The 16,157-nt window shown below is 34.1% G+C and overlaps 1 protein-coding gene across 1 annotated transcript in view; it reads left to right on the top strand.

The window, feature by feature from the left end:
- Nucleotides 1–2,381: 2,381 nt before the first annotated feature.
- FAF1 (Fas associated factor 1) overlaps nt 2,382–16,157 on the top strand; it is a gene marked incomplete at its 5' end in the record, with an annotated part of 85,288 nt that continues 71,512 nt past the window's right edge. Inside the window, 2 exons of the mRNA XM_010165385.1 lie at nt 2,382–2,420; nt 9,156–9,242. Of these exons, the coding sequence (XP_010163687.1) occupies nt 2,382–2,420; nt 9,156–9,242 (126 nt within the window). The remainder of the gene's footprint in view (nt 2,421–9,155; nt 9,243–16,157) is intronic.

The following is a 16,157-nucleotide window of genomic DNA, read 5'->3' on the forward strand; positions in this document are numbered from 1 at the left end:
CATCTCTCTTCTCTAAGCAGCAGGCTTGCTGTGAACTTTAAGTATAAAAGTGATGGGAAGAAATAGGTAGAGCATTGAAGAAGAGGAATATTGGAGGGTTTTTCTACATCAAAGTACTGAACATCTCTCTGCACAATTGTGGTACTTTACTTCACAAGATTCATAGAGTAAACTACTTTTTCACATGATGTCTAAATTTGCAAATACTTTCTGATATTGGCCATTTAAAAATAATTGAATAGATTTTATATTGGCTCTAGTAGCAATAAAATATGCTCTCTCATAAAAGAGTATTTTATCAATTGTCTAGGAATGAGACAAGTAAAAAACAAAATACTGATTTTGTGATGTTCCATTTGGGTAAGGTTATAACTTAAAATAAGGATTGTCTCTGAAGCACATGTGGTTTATGCTTTTTCTGAGACTTTGAAACAATTGGTTTTTATTCTGCAACACGTTTGAGTAGGAATGGAGGAAGATACTGTCCATCAATGAAATGTGTTAAGGAGCATGTGTCTTCAGACCATAAATGCGATTTGCGAGGGGCAGTAAGATTTAATCTTTCATTGGACCAAAGTAAAAAGAAATTCGGAAGAGGGAAAGGTGGTTTCTTTTTTTCGTATGAATACAAGTGTTGCTCTTTACTATAACTAAGTGCAGTAAGAATGGGAAATCTAATTTCCATTCACCTCCTTATTAGTTCCTGAAATGACCATCTATTTCACCATTTATTGAAGTGACTGATTGGTTTTGAGACCCATGAAAATGCACAAGTAGGGAAGTGATGAAAGACCAATATATGTTTTTCTTATGCTTAGGCTGTTGAAAACTGGTTTCTTTTGAAATGATGATGAGGGTGTTTGTCTTCAAATAAATTTATCTAAATTTTTCTTTTGTTCAGAACATGACAGCTGTGAAAATGTAACAGATCTGCTTTCCACTGCAAGAATCACATTAACGATCTCTTTCACTTAGAGTGTTAATTCAAACCCTATAAATAATCTTTAAGGCCCTTACAAGTGAGGACCTGACTATATCCAAAATATTCACTATGCTGTAACTCATTAAGACAACTAGCTCCTTAAAAAGGAAACAGCGTAGCCAGTACATGATACAGGAAAGTATAATAAAGTCTTTTTGATGAAGAGTTCACATGCTAATTCCTGACAAAGGAATTGGAACAGATTGAAAGACAGGAGGTGCAAAATTACACTTGTTTATGCAATAGTCTTGCATACCTGCACATGTGATATGGACTGGTTGGGATCAAACCTGTGTAACTGGCAGGCAGATTTTTTTCTTACTTCCTAACCTTTGTTCACATTTTACTGTTAGCCAGTAGTGGCAGTAGCTTCTGGCCCTGGCTCTGGTAGGTCTGAGAGAAGTTAGGATGTGCAGAAAATGTATTTAGTAGTTTAAATTGTTTTTCATACCAGTTTTAAATAACTTTGATCAAAGTTACTGCTCTTGGTTGTGTCCTTAACTTCATGATCAGTAGGTGTCAAGGTATATTTTGCTCCAAGTTACTGGCTTAATCTCTGAGATAATTTATTAGGATTATCTATTAAGTCTATGAAGTACACAATCCTTGTGCAATTACTTGTCCCTGGACTCCCCATGATCTCTTTCATCAGGTTAGCCCAGATACAAACTGTTACCCTGGTGCAGTCTTTTGTTGCATGTAGTAGACCAGCTGTTTCAACTAGTTTTTTTCATTTACCTTTTTATAGCTCCAAAGTTCATTGAACTGATCTTTATAATGATGCTTTTCTAATTTGGAGTATTTTTCTAATCTTTCCTGGCTTCTTCCTATCTATGTCTAGATATCCTAATTCAGCCTGCTGTTTAACTTATATTCTATTACAGCCTTGTATACTACTGCAGCAGAGTCCAAAATAACCCTCTGGCTTTCATGTAATTTTTCTACTATGCTTTGTGAAGCACTCTGAAATCTGCTGCAAAGTGGTAACTAAAAGTAACATTTTCTATAGTAAAACCAAGGTCTAATTTTTCCTGACAGATGCCGGATCTTGCATGAGTATAGACCTCCAGGGTTTGGCCCACTATTTTTAAAGAGGTCTTAAAATGTTAATTTTTAAAGGAAATTAAATACCTGATGTTTGGCAATTTATCAAGATCTTAGGACATAAAAGCAACTGGAATAGTAACATTAACAATCTATTTTGGTAATTTTTCTGGTTTTTACGCCAAATTAATATCCTTCCTTGGGGGAAACAACATTAGAAACTGCATTTACCTTTTATTTTGCAATTGTGTGCTTTGTCAAAAGAGTAGTTGCCTCTTGATAGTGATCTGGTAATAGATGACTTAGTAGCAGTTGCCTGTTGCCTTTCATACAGTTCATAGAGATCAGTTAAAAGTTCCCATTGAGCAGTGCTTCTTCATTTAGCTTACAAGAAGTATATTTTCTCAAGTGACCATTCCTACTGAATGGAAAAACAAACTAGGACTTCAAAATGTATCTTTTCTGTGTCAGTGCACTATATGTAGAACAAACAAACAAAAAACTTGAAGTATTATGATCAGTTTTATTTTGTTAGCAGAAGTCTTCAAGGCATTTTCAAATAACTTGTAAAATTGTTTTGGCGGTAAGTCTTTGTTGTTTGATCTCTTTTAACCCTAATCACATCTTTCTTTCAGTCTCTAATGTCACAGCTAGCTCACACTCTTAATTCTTTCATAGCCTATTTCAACCTCATGCTTGTATGCTGCTAAAATGTTTTTTTTTCTGTTTTTTTAAATACTCGTGTCTCTTGCCTCAATTTCTTAAGAATGTGTTTTCCCTTCTTCTGTAGGAATTTGTTTCTTCTTTTAACCTTCCATTTGGAAATAGTATGGATTATTTATTTTAAAGTATTAATTTAATCTCTGGATATATGAAGTTTTTTACTCTACCTTCCCAATGATTAGAGGCAAAATTCATGTACTTCAATCTTTTTTCTAGATATTGAATTTAAAGAATTGGAAACATCAAAAAATGTATATGCTGGGCTTTGCTTAGTGTTTAATATGACTCAATCTTCTTTGTTTGAACTGTTATCAGCAAAATGTCACAAAAATCACACATTCTTTTCCAGACCTAAGTTAATTTGAATGGTTATATAATGAATTCAACAAGCTTTCTAATGAAGATGTTGACACAATATTTACTGAGTACTACTTTAGAATATAACCCATTTTTAACAGTAGTTTAAACTGGGTTTATTTTGGTTCAAACACTGTTCCATACACTCTGAAGTGAAAGTTGGATGTGTTAGTGGCTTTTCTGTACACAAAATGTGTTTAATTACAGGAAAGTGATATTTGAAAATTTATCAGAAAATTTTCTACTGATTTTTTGTGTGGTAACTTGCTGATGCATTCTGCTTTGTATGTGGCTGACTTACAGTGCACATTCAGGTTCTCTTATGGTCATTTAGAAATTGCATATTGTTTTTAATTTGAAAATGAAACAATCTTAATTAGAGGGAAAAGTACTTTCTGTAGGTATACAAGTTTTGGTGCTTTTATTTGTTTCGATTCTAGTTGTCATAGTAGTATAAGCAAGTAATATATTCTAGACATTGAATTAAAAACAATTATGGTAGAATTTAAGATGCATTTCTCTTCTGCATTAAACAAGAAAAGAGATTTCAAAGTTTTAGCCTACTAAAGGGAAAACTTAATAAATGCAGGCCAAAATCTTTTTGGAGGTATTAAAAGCAAAAATAATAATTAAAGGAGGAGCTGAGAAATAAAAAAAATAATTAGAGAATGTGTTGTAGTAAAACACAGACTTGAATTCTTGTGTATTTTAGAAAAGCACTAAATCACAACAAACTTTTGGCTGGCAATCTTGGGCAGGAGAGTTCTCTTGCATTCAGTGTAGATTTTAAATTAAATATTTAGGTTGGAAGTATATTTTTTTTCCTTTAGGTTACAACAGTGAATTGAGTATATGTGCAAATATAAATAGTTATTTTAGTCTTAAATTAGTAAGTTAAATCTTAATTATTTGAGTCCTATTAGTGAGTCTTCCTTGGAGAGTTTCAGTGGTATGAAATTCTTAAGAAGCAGACACTGCTCACTTTAGAGAGCATTATTGTTTCTAAGCTAAAGCCTACACTAAAATTAAAATTTGTTGATTTAAATAACCTTTGTTCTTTATATTTTAATATAGTTTATTATGTTATGTATTGGAGATAGAAAATGGTAAAAAAAATTGTGAGTGGAGCAGTCTTATATCATTCCCCTCAAACAAATCTTGCATAAAATGACCTGAGAGATCTGGTTTGGGTGCTAATGTTAGTTGTTGTTCCTATATTCATATAGCAAGTAATGTACTGTATCCTGCTTGTGGGTAGCTGGCTAAAAATTACTGCATGTATCACTTTTTAAAGATAAGAAACTCAATTTCTCAGTGACTGCTGATAGCCTTTTCCTGATAAAGTGCAAAATACTTTTTCTCTGCTATGGGAAGATTCTAAATATGGATCACAGTTTTTTGTTTTTCATTTCTCTCCTAACTTGTTCCACTTCTGTCCTGCTGCTTTACTGCTACTATGGAGTAACTCTGTGCAATAAGTTGTGGCAAGAGATGCTGATTCAGAAATTCTTTCTAGTTTTACATCTTTGTATTTCTAGTTGTCCTTGATAGTCCCTAGTTAACTGAAATTACCCTTTTATCTGACCCATCTTTGTTCATAACTGTTGATAACTTTCAGATCCCCACTTTATCCCCTTTGACACTTCTCTGCTTAGAAACTCAGTAGACTCTGTCCCAGCTTCCAGTGCCTTACTGCCACATTCCCAGTGCTCTTCGCTGCCTCTGTCAGTGGAATTTTGTCTGGCAGAGGTGTTAAAGGCTTTCTTCTATGATCTTGAACCTATCACTTGATCTGTTTTGCCATCTTTCTTTCCACCTTTCTTTACCAAAATGCTTTTCCTTACTTGGCATTTCTTTGTGCCATTGCCTCATCCATATCATTGCTGTCCTCTGAACGTTTTGCTTACTTATCTGGGCTTCTCTCTTACAATGTCAAAGTCAAGATTCTCGCTTTACTATCAGTGCCCCACTCAACCTTGCTCTGTCTGCATCTGATCTCATTTCCCTGCGTCCCCCAACTCACATTCCACATTCCTCACAGTCCTCTGACTTTATTGCTCCTTTTGTCTGCCTTTCATGCACTCATTTTTGCACTGTCTTTCATGCTGCCTATGTGCCTGGAACAGTCTTTAGCATCTCAGCCAATTTACAGCTTTGCATAAATTATATTTAATAATAAGACTAACAAAAGTTCATTATCTACATTATTTCAATTAACTTTGTACCTGCATAAGCGGAAAACAGCCTGAGGGAAACTACTGTTCAACTTTGTTGTGATTTGTTGTGATTCAAAGATACAGATTCAGGCATGACAGTTCTTTGATGATTCAGCGTAATATTTAATTTTTTTAACAATTCAGTAGGTGTTAATTTTTTTTTGTTTGCTTTTTGATGGTAGATTTCAGATTTTTCTCATTCAGAAATAGGAAATAGCTACTTATTCCTAGCAACTGAATGCCTCAGAGGGTCATCATCACAGTACCTGGTACAGACTTCTTGCCCTGTGATACATTTTACTTCATTTTATTCTTACTAAAATGGATGTGGAAGGGTTTTGAATGTTGGATTCACTTTGTATTACAAACGAAGTGTATCTTTTGTGTTTAACCTTCCTATTAAAGCACATACTCATCTGCTTAAAAAAAACAGTGAAAGGTAAGAAAGTAAGACTCTGCCTATATACAGAAAGTTTTCTCAGTGTGTTGACTACTTTGATGTATGGGTTTTCTTAAAATGTTAAAAGTTGTTTAAAATTTTAACTCCCTTCTAACACCAGTGAAAATGAGCTGAAGGTAAAACATCATATGCTTTTCCAGCATCAGTGTATAGCTGCAAGGCAGGGCATTCTACAGGAATTATACATCATTTTCCAAGTAAAATTGCATCTGAAATATCTGTGGGATTTTATTTGGTTTAAAAGATTGTATTGATGCTGTTCACAGCTGAGTTGTGGAACCAAATAGACATGCCTTTAATTTGTTTTTAAATGATCGTATATTCTGGAGATTATAATCCAAAAGGTGGCTTCCATAGTAATGTGCCAGTCACCATGGCACCTGAACATTATGAAAAGAAATTCTGGGCTGTACAAAGACATTGCCACCAATTAGTATTTTGAACTGATCAAAGGTGGAGGACCAAAAAGTTTGCCAATAAATGTAGCTCAGTGGATGGCACTAGAAGTTAGAGTTTGCTTTCCACAAATCTATAAAGATTTCAGTCCTCCCATCAGTATGATGTGAATTTATAAATAAAAGCTTTAACGCAGACCTTATCCATTTACTATACTAACTTTCTTCAGCTGCATGGAGAGTATGACTGTAGGTTTTTATTTCATTGGCCTAGTAAAGAAGCAGTTTATAGTTGTGCTTTATATGAATCCTTAGAACTTTTTCATCTTTACAGAATTTTAAACTGAAATTAAGTCAGTTAATGAAGAAAAGGGGTTTTCTGTTCTCAATTGGTAAATATTCCTAGTCTTTAAAACTTTTGCAGTTTGCTCTCTTAATACTATTCTAATTATCAAACAAACCTAAAATTAAATAGTTATTTAAAAGCAAGCTTATTTTATCTTAAATAATTGATTGTGGCTTGTTGTTTGAAAGAGGACTACTTTGGCATGAATTCCAAATCCAGTTATGATCTTAACTCAAGCAGTTTGTTTAATCAAACATTACTCTAATAAGTCTTACATGGTCCCCTACCCGACCAGGTCTGTCTATAACAACTAGTTTATTCTGCGACGAGTTGCTCAACAGATGTCATTCTGGTAGAATAATGCAGCAGAATACTTGTGCGTTGGCTAAAATTACTTCAACTTTGATCACTTTTGTCCAGCACATCAGTCTGGCATTGTGCTTTATACCAACATAACACTTTACCCCGAGCATGCCTTTCAAGCTTAGAATAGCAGAGGAATGTTATTGAATTCAGTGCAGTTACAGATGAGTTAATGAAAGAAGGGAAATACTGTTTTTTTCATAATGCCTTTCTGTTGTACTTTGGAATTAAAAGGGAATTTGAGGAATGTGACTTCTGAGTTATTTATTTTTACTTCTGAAGGCTTTTTGAAAACAATATTATGTAGTTGTGTTGATCCCAAGTTTCTGTAAATGTTTCACCTTTTATTTCAAAATAGCTTGTTTTAGAGTTTTATATTGTGAAAATAACATTAATAAGACTTTTTTGACAGGTAGTGAGAACAGTTATCTCACAGGGATGTTTTATCCTAGTATTTAATGCAAGAAAGCTAAAATTGCAAGAACCGTATTGTTGTGATCACAGATCAGTATTGTTACATTTTGATGGGCTGTTGTGGGGTCAGTACAGAGTAATGACGTCTCTTTACCTTGATACTACTGCGAAACGAATACTGCACAGCAGGCTACCTTCTTGTTAAGAAGCAGTGAAGAAAGGTTGTTTGTTTTGAACAGTAGGAATGAGATCATATACCAAGGTCTATAGAGTTTGGTCTTCCACAGTTCCATTTTTCACAGGTGCTCGTGTGTGTATATATATGGACATATATATATATAAGAATGTAACAGATATATGTGTATTTGAAATTAATTTAAATAAGCTTTTAATAATTAGGGTATACTTGTTTTTTTAAAAGCATGATGACATGCTTAAATATGAGGAAGCACTAATATGAAGTTTACTTTAATTGCTAATAAATACTTCCATATTCTGTGTCTAATAAAACAGTGTTCTTGTTTTAGTTTTTTTAAATGAAAATATAGTTGTAATTTTTTTTAATTGAGATGTGGTTCCCAGATCAGTCTCCCTGCAAAAATTCCTGAACAAAGCCAATAATAACATAAAGGTTATTGGGTGCACATGTAACTTACCAGTTTGTTTTCTTTTTTTTTTTCCTTTTTTTTTCTTTTTTTTTTCTTTTTTGGAAAAAGAGAGCTATCTTAATGTTTCTAAAACATATGTATGTACAATGAATGTAAAGCTGAGCTGAAAATCCAACTCATATGTTATGATACTGAAATGTTCAGATAAGGAACCCACGTGGTCTGACTTCCATCCTTTAGCAAGATGCAGAATCAGAGTTAGAAGTAATGTATCTTGCTGTTGGATAATAAATTGAAGCCATTGTTTTCCACTCATCTGTCAGAATATTTATAAAGCTTTAAACTGATAGTATTGCAATTATTATCTACATAGCCTAGTTAACACTAGTAATTCATATTCTCATGCCAATTTATTAATTCTGTCCAGAAATATGAAGCAGTTCGTCACTGTTTTTACTAAGGGGCACTTCATTGGTATGAAATAATGATACCATTACTACTACAAGTAATGCAAATGAGCAACAATAATTGAATGGAGGATTGGAGAACTGGAAATACAGTAATAGGATTGTACTTTATCTTTGCTCTCTATATGTCATGTATTTTCTCAGTAGTATTTGTCAGCAAACTCATGCAGCATTGCCATGAAGAGTCTTTTGAAAAATGTTGCCCAAATCAACATTTGGGAGCAAGCATCTATGTGGAAATCCCTGCCTTCTCCCACAGCCCCCGTAGGATATTTACAGTGGTTAGAACAGTTCTTTTACCATTTAATGCCTGCACATGTATCCCTCATCCTCGTATTAATGAACTATGAAGTATTTGAACTATGTACAAAATTTGAAAGAAAGGGTCCCTGCAGCATTTATCTATAAAGATGATCCAGAGAAAAAGAGTTTTGGTGCTATTTCATTATGCAAATGCATTTTTAGATTAATATCTACTGCCAGATGTTGCATATACATTCTGTACTAAAAATAAATGATAAATTTTGAGGGAAGATATGCACATTCCATATGTTTAGAATACCACATTACTTACAAAGTATTCAAAACTCAACTGTGCTTCCATGATGAAGTTATGGCAAGTACTGATTAATACTGATTGTTAGAGGAATCTGTTTTACAATAATTGGAAAAAAATTAAAGTAAAAAACTGGGGATTTAAGATGAAAATAATGCAGTTTGCCTGTATGCGTTTGTTAGTAAAAGTTCTGATTTTTTACTTTATTTTATTTTTTTAACCAGGTAAAACGGAATGTGTATGACCTAACTAGTATCCCTGTCCGTCACCAGTTATGGGAAGGCTGGCCTCCTTCTGCCACAGATGACTCAGTAAGTACCTTTGGTTCTCATTTAATTTCTTCCTACAAATAGCTGGTTTTACTTGGATTTTTGACCAAAGTCATCCAATAGCTTTTATTGTCCTGTATGCAGTAATCTCTCATAACAATAATTCATAGCACATAATCGTAACACGTAATTCAGAGCTTTATCTTGGAAGATACAAATGCTAAAGTATTGGCTTACTGAAGCACATTTCCATGGAAATTATTCACGTGTTTCAAATTCAGTGCATGCTTTAGGCTAGGAGGAGCAAAGCTGCGCAATGTTTTGGAAGTTGAGGAGGTCTAATGTAATGACTGAACTTCAGGAAAATGTCCCTTTTTTTACATGTATTCTGAGTGCATGTCTAGATATTTTCCTCAGTGGTGCCCATCAGATCACTGATATTCTGAAGCCTGTGTCTGGCTTTAAGCAGATGTTCCTGTTGAAATCAGTGGAGAGCTTCACTTGCTTGTCAGGTTATCTACCTTGTTTTTTTGCTGGGCCAGTAAGAATGTATGGACATTAACAGGATTACATTTTGAGATACTAAATAATGTGTATACAGTACAATATGTATTAAATTTTAAAATTTATTTTCCAGGTTTTTAGAATTACCATTATTTATAAATGTAAGGAAATCTTAGCTGAGATCAGTGTGTACCCTCAGTAACAGAATCAGCTGACTGTCAATTTTCTACAAATTCATGAAATTGTGGGACTTAACTGCAAAATTCCATTAAATATTGGACTAGCTTCCTTGCATGATTGTCTCTACAGTGTACTTTACAGCATGTCTTTCAGTTTTGCTCAATTTTCTTCTGATAATATGTTCCCAATGCCAGTTTTTATTTAAAAAAACCCCAGACAACCTAAAAGGTGAAATAATTATATAGTTATGTTGTATATGGATTTTGTGACCTGAGAAAAATTTAGGAAAAAAAATTCTATTTTTATAAAAAGCTCATTTAAACTCGGGGTTGAACCTGAGTATTCTACGAAGTGACAATGGAATTGAAATTTGCTTTCTCTACGTATTAGCATTATCTTAAATGCATTACTTTCCATTTCTACTTTGCTTCTTGTAAAGGGAGAATTGCTGTTTGTATAAGACTGCTGCTTTTTTTGCTCTGGATAAAGGATTTATTCCAGTTTAAAAAAAAAGTGGGGGGGGAAAGACTATCTGAATTTCTAATATACCTGTAAAATATGTCTGTGGTAGTGTTTGCAGAAACAGTAGTTAAGTTTGAGAGAGGTGGGTAAATCTATGTCCATGTATTCAGGAGCATATCTGAGACGATAGATTTAAGATCTGAAATAACAGCGTGGTGTCATGTGGTAATTACTGTCTTTGGAATGTGGATCCATTTTAACATTTTATTAGTTTACATTAGCCCAAAAAGAATTGGAAACTCAACACTTCTAATCCCTTTTCCCACAGCTGTTAGGTTTTCCCATATTTTTTTTTTCCTCCTTTCTTTTGAATGGGATACCTCACATATGTAAAACTCATAAATCTGTTTTAAGTCTGTTTTTACAAGTGACATTGTTGCAGGTGAATTTTTCTCCTTTTCATCTTTAATGAAATTGGTGAATGTTGAGTCATCTGCTCCAAAGCAGGAGAGTTCTCAAAGCTGACTGCTCGAGTCTGGTGCAGCTGAGACTTGTCAGCTGTGTAAACAGATTTGAGTGTGTTACCAACAAAAATATAATTAATTTCTGTCTAAAATTAGAGCCCGTAGCTTACTATTTATAAAGATTTAATGTTAGCAATGACTATCTGTGGCTCTGTGATCTGAACATTTTTTTTCCTTTGCAAATTAGAAATACTCAGTAATAATTACTTTAGTAATAAGTCATGATGTCTTTAGTTGAAAGGCAAATTATTTAAATCACTTTTTTTGTCCTGAGTTTTTCATTTACTATATTGTATAGTACTCTGTTGCAATTAAAGAGTTAAACAAAGACTTGATTAAAATACTTTTTCATTTACATGTTATGCAGCATAAGAAATACTTTGTAATACCACAGGAGGTTTTTTTCAGTGCAGTTCTCGTTAACCTTTGGCTTAGCAAACAGGACAACTAAATAGACTTCGCATAATTGGATTCCTGTATCATCTTGAGTCTCTTATGAACCTGACAGACTACAGTCTTCTGACATTATCAGGAAATTTAGTGGAGTCAACAGTCATTTAAGACATTGTTGCTTCATCTCCCCTCAGAGTTAAGATATGTTCTCTGCTTGTACTATCTAATGAAATATGGGATACTGTATGAATTGTCAATAACTCTTTCAGATCCTTTTGCACACTTTCACCAGGGAGATGGGTATCAAAACCTCCACAAGCAGGAGAATGTTTTCATGCTGTGACAGTTTGATTGTGGGAAACAAGGCATATGTAGTCTGTGGAAATCTCATTTCACCATTCAGCAAGGACATGTTTTTAGCTTTTATTGTGCCTGAACAATTTTAATGCCACAAATTCTCTATCTGTTCTGCTCATTAAAGTTCAAACAAAGTAAATGTATGAGTTTTAAATAATTCCTTTTTCAACAAGTTTACTTAAGTAAAACTTTAATTATATTAAAAACTTAATGTGTCTGGCTTAGGGTGTATATCATCAACTGATATAATGAAGTCTTGAAAATTATCCTAGAAAATTAAAAAATAATTATAATTTGATTTAAACAAAATCACAGTTCATTCTTAATCTTCATTTTTATTTTGAATATTGTAACAACCTTAACATTACTGAGCTTATAAAATGAAAATGAAGCCAGAATAATTTACTGAAATTTCTGGAATGTGTTCTGTTTCTCTTTGCTATACCAGCTGAATTTCCATTGGTAAGTATTGCCAAGTGGAATGAGCAACCTTCAAATAAATATGCATTAAAAAAAAACCCCAAAACACCTACCATCAGTTGTAGGTCATGTTTTAGTCACGGTTTTTACATGGAAACATTGTGATTTTATTTATATAAGAACAGGTGATTTTTTTTATTTTTTTTTTTATATTAGCTTTACACATATATATTTGAGGTAAAACTTCTTTCCCCCTTGAGGTCACTGGGTTTTGCTTTTGGCAGGATCAGTTTTTGTCCCCGGCGTTTCTGTTCATTTTGTTAGAATAGAACAGCAACATCCAATATGGGAAGGAGGAGAGAGGATGATTTCATGCAGCTTTTGTTCTCAGTATTTAAGCTAAAACTTTTTTCTTAATTAGTTTGTTGTTTTAGGTCATTTCAGTGTAGCAATGAGAAATGCCTTCTTCTTTGTAAGTAACGACAGTGAGCTTGTCAAAATGGAATATATTTCTGCACCAAAAAGATGTAAAACTTTTAGAATGAGGTTTAGAGGGGTAAAGGGGAGGGAGCAAAGTTCGATGAAGCACCTGGTGTTGTGCAGATGCTGTACTCAGCATCTGTCCTTCCACCCACTGCCAGTAACACTTTGTTTCCCTAAACAGTACGGTTGGTCAAGACCTCGTATCCTCATTTCAAGGCAAGTAACTGTACTTCTTCGTTGTATGGATAAGCCACATATGAGTTTAGGCAGAAGTAGGTCTATACCGACAAGTTATTCGGCTGCACTGCTGACGAGTCACATTTGAGATGTGACGTGTGTCACCAATAACGTGTTGAGGTTCTGCATGATCCCTTTGTGAACACGACCGCCTTCGGTTCTGTGACGGCTGTAGCAGATGGGGTTGACGTTTCTTAGCTGAATTTAATAGTCTTTTAGGTTATAATCAAAATTCTCAAGCACTTATGTATGATCTAATTAGCACTGCTGTTATATTTAGCTATTTCATTGGTAAGTACTAAGCACACTCTGTCTACACAGATAGAAATTAAGAATGCCAATAAATAGTGTTTTGGTACAAAGTCAAACCATTTATGACAATTTTTGGCTGATCTCCAGATTTTTGAAGAGGTTGAGTATTAAGCCTCTGAGTAATTAGTATTTGGGAGTATGTATTTCTTTCCTGTTCTGGGTCTTACAAAGACTTTCTGAACAGAAAATTCATTACTGCATGCTGTCATTGTGATAGGAAAACAAGTTGGGAGGTCTACGTACACTGACTGTTTAATTGTAATGGATGCCATGTCTGCATTTACTGGATCATTTGGAATTTCCCCCTGGAACTGATCTGACTAAAGAATGAATTGTCCTGACAGACAAAGTGTCTTTTAATCAGAGGCATAAAATTGACTACATTTAGATTAAAGTACATAAATAATTAGAAAATACTCAACTATATTTTTTTTTCTGTGTAAGAATATCATAATTATAATTTGGATTGTTTGTAATATTAATTACTTTGTATGTTGCTTTTCTTCTGTGGTTCTCATCAGTCACTCGCAGTAGAGTAGTAGAGTGGATCTGGCAGGATCCTTTTAATGTAGATACTTAGAAGAATACTTACAGTCTGTTTTGTTACGTGGATTCAGGAATATGGTAAGGTTTCAATTTAACATTTATAGTATAATCCTAATTTAGTAGCGAGAATTGGGAAACAGTACCCAGTCTTGGAAGTTCTTGGTAATCTATGAAGCAGCACATTCATCATCTCTTCCAACCCCTATGATTCTGTGATTCTGTTATTAAGAAATAGAAAAGTAGCTGAGTAATTTAATAAACAGTTCCTAACTGTCTTTATTTTAGATGATCTTCTGACTTTGACGTATGGCTTTCTTGGATATTTTTATGTGGGTGAAAGTGTCGTGAATTATCATGTTCTTTCCCCAGAATAAACAAGGATGTTACAGCTATTCCTTCACATTTTATTTTTTTTTACCCCACTCCTTTGTCTATTTTCTACTTTAAAAAATTAAGATAAAGTGATTGGAATTAATTTTGTTTATGTAAAAATTACCATGTCAAGAGATAATAATTTTATGTTTGTACTTTTTTGTTTGTCATGTTCTGCTCTCACTCCTGTGTCTTGTGGTCCAGTTTTAATGTTGCTTTTTTTCAGTTGTTAGAGATCCTGGAAGTGACAGAAACGGGAAATGTACTCTTTACTTCTGTTTGATGTAAAGATATTTGGATGTCAGTAGCTGTGATCTCAGAAGTCTGAGAAAATTAAGATAACCTTTCTTAGTTACCATAAAAAGGATTCTAATTTTTATAACTCCTTTCATCCATGAATTTAAATGGTCAATAAAATAATAGGTTTTTGAGGCTGATCTTGTTTCTTATGGGGAAGAGCAGCAAGATTGTTTTTGACATACACAGGTGTAGTGGGAGTTGTTGAGACAGTAAGAGTATGTTCTGTGACTGTTCTGGTGGACCAGTTTATTGTCACCAACCCAATAGAAATTTCATCTTTGAGAGCAGGTGCTTCTGTTAATCTCTCATGTTTTGGGGTAGGAAGAGACTTCGAAGAAGCGCGTTTAGAGGGGAGTGCAGTTGACTCTACCGCATATATAATCTGATATTTTCATAACCACAACTTGTCTAGAGCATTGATGGGTTTGCTGAGACAGTCCTCCCATCTGAAAGTACAGAGCCTTTCTTTAGAAGAGCAGGTCCACTTGGAACTTTTTTAGTGGGTCATGGAGGGCTTAAGGAAAATTCCCTTAAACAATGTACTAGATAAAAAGCAGGTAACATATCCAAGCTTGTGTCTTGGAATTCTTTTCTATCCAGATCAGTGCTTCCACTTGCTGTTCAGAGTTGTGCCAAACACAGAGTGTAATTAAAAACACTCATGTTTCCTCATTAGATGTGTAGAGCTTTCATATCAGTTTCAGCTTATCCCAGGTTTTCTCTGCTGTGCTCCATTAACTGGTGATGGTGCCTTGTGTTCTACAAGGAAGATTTTATAACTGTTACCAAAACTTTACTGCTTTTAGAGAATACGGTCTCTTGCATTGTCTGAGATTCCAGTTGTTTTTTATAATGAAGAATAACTGCTATCATGTTGATCATCTTTTTTTGATAAGTTTTTACTTCTGCTTTATTAAAAAGGAAAAAAATATAACTATGTTTGGTTCATGTTTGGATATGACTTGGTTTTTGCTGCTGCTTCTTGGACATAACCAAGCAGAACGAGATAAGGATGTCCTTGAATTACTTGGCACACACACACAGACTAGTGCTGATGCTGATTTATTTACTTATCTAAGGGAAGGCATGAGGCAAGGAAGGAAGGAGGATGTTGGTGTTAACTTACCTCCTCTGCTCCTTGGATCTCCGTGAGGTCACTTGCCTTTCTGAGCCACAAAATGTTCCTGTTTTACCCTGACCACTCTGAGTAGATTCCTACCAAGTAGTCTGCCCATTACAGTATGTTCTCTTCTGTGCTAAAAATAAATAGTAAGGCGATGATTTAATGATTAGGATTCTAGTAGAAAATGAGAAAACTATAGAAAAGTTATTTTGGTTCTCTGAATTTTCAGGTTTCCTAGATGCATATTTGAAACTACAGTATATTAAGTCTTTAAAGAAAGAACTATTTTATTAGCAAGGTGTAAAGAGACTTCATCTTTTCACCAAAGTACTTCAAGCTTTGCTTCAGAGACTTATTCCAGCAGATAAACTGAAGAACTTTTTGTCCCAGGAGAATATGTCCTCTCCTTGGGGTTTGTTTGTCATCACAGTTTACAAATTGCCTATTTTTGAGTGTGCATTCCATGGTTAATGGTCTATCCTGAAGAGTTCTGCCCAGTACACTGTAATTCTTCTTTTATGTTTTTCAGTCAATATATTTATCAATATACTTGATGGGTCAAGAAGTTGGGATACTCCATAAATGAAGACTTGTAATGTACATTTTGTCCTTTTTGATAAATTGGAATAAGCAGAAGGTTTATGCCTACAGTTTTTGTTAGTAGTTAATGCAGCCTGAAGGAAGAAGGGGAATTACTCTAGAGATAAGATGAACAGAGATCCCTTATGATCTGCTGGGTTCCTG

This window comes from Antrostomus carolinensis, unplaced genomic scaffold (genome assembly GCF_000700745.2).
Source record: "Antrostomus carolinensis isolate BGI_N321 unplaced genomic scaffold, ASM70074v2 scaffold12893, whole genome shotgun sequence".
Taxonomy (NCBI): domain Eukaryota; kingdom Metazoa; phylum Chordata; class Aves; order Caprimulgiformes; family Caprimulgidae; genus Antrostomus; species Antrostomus carolinensis.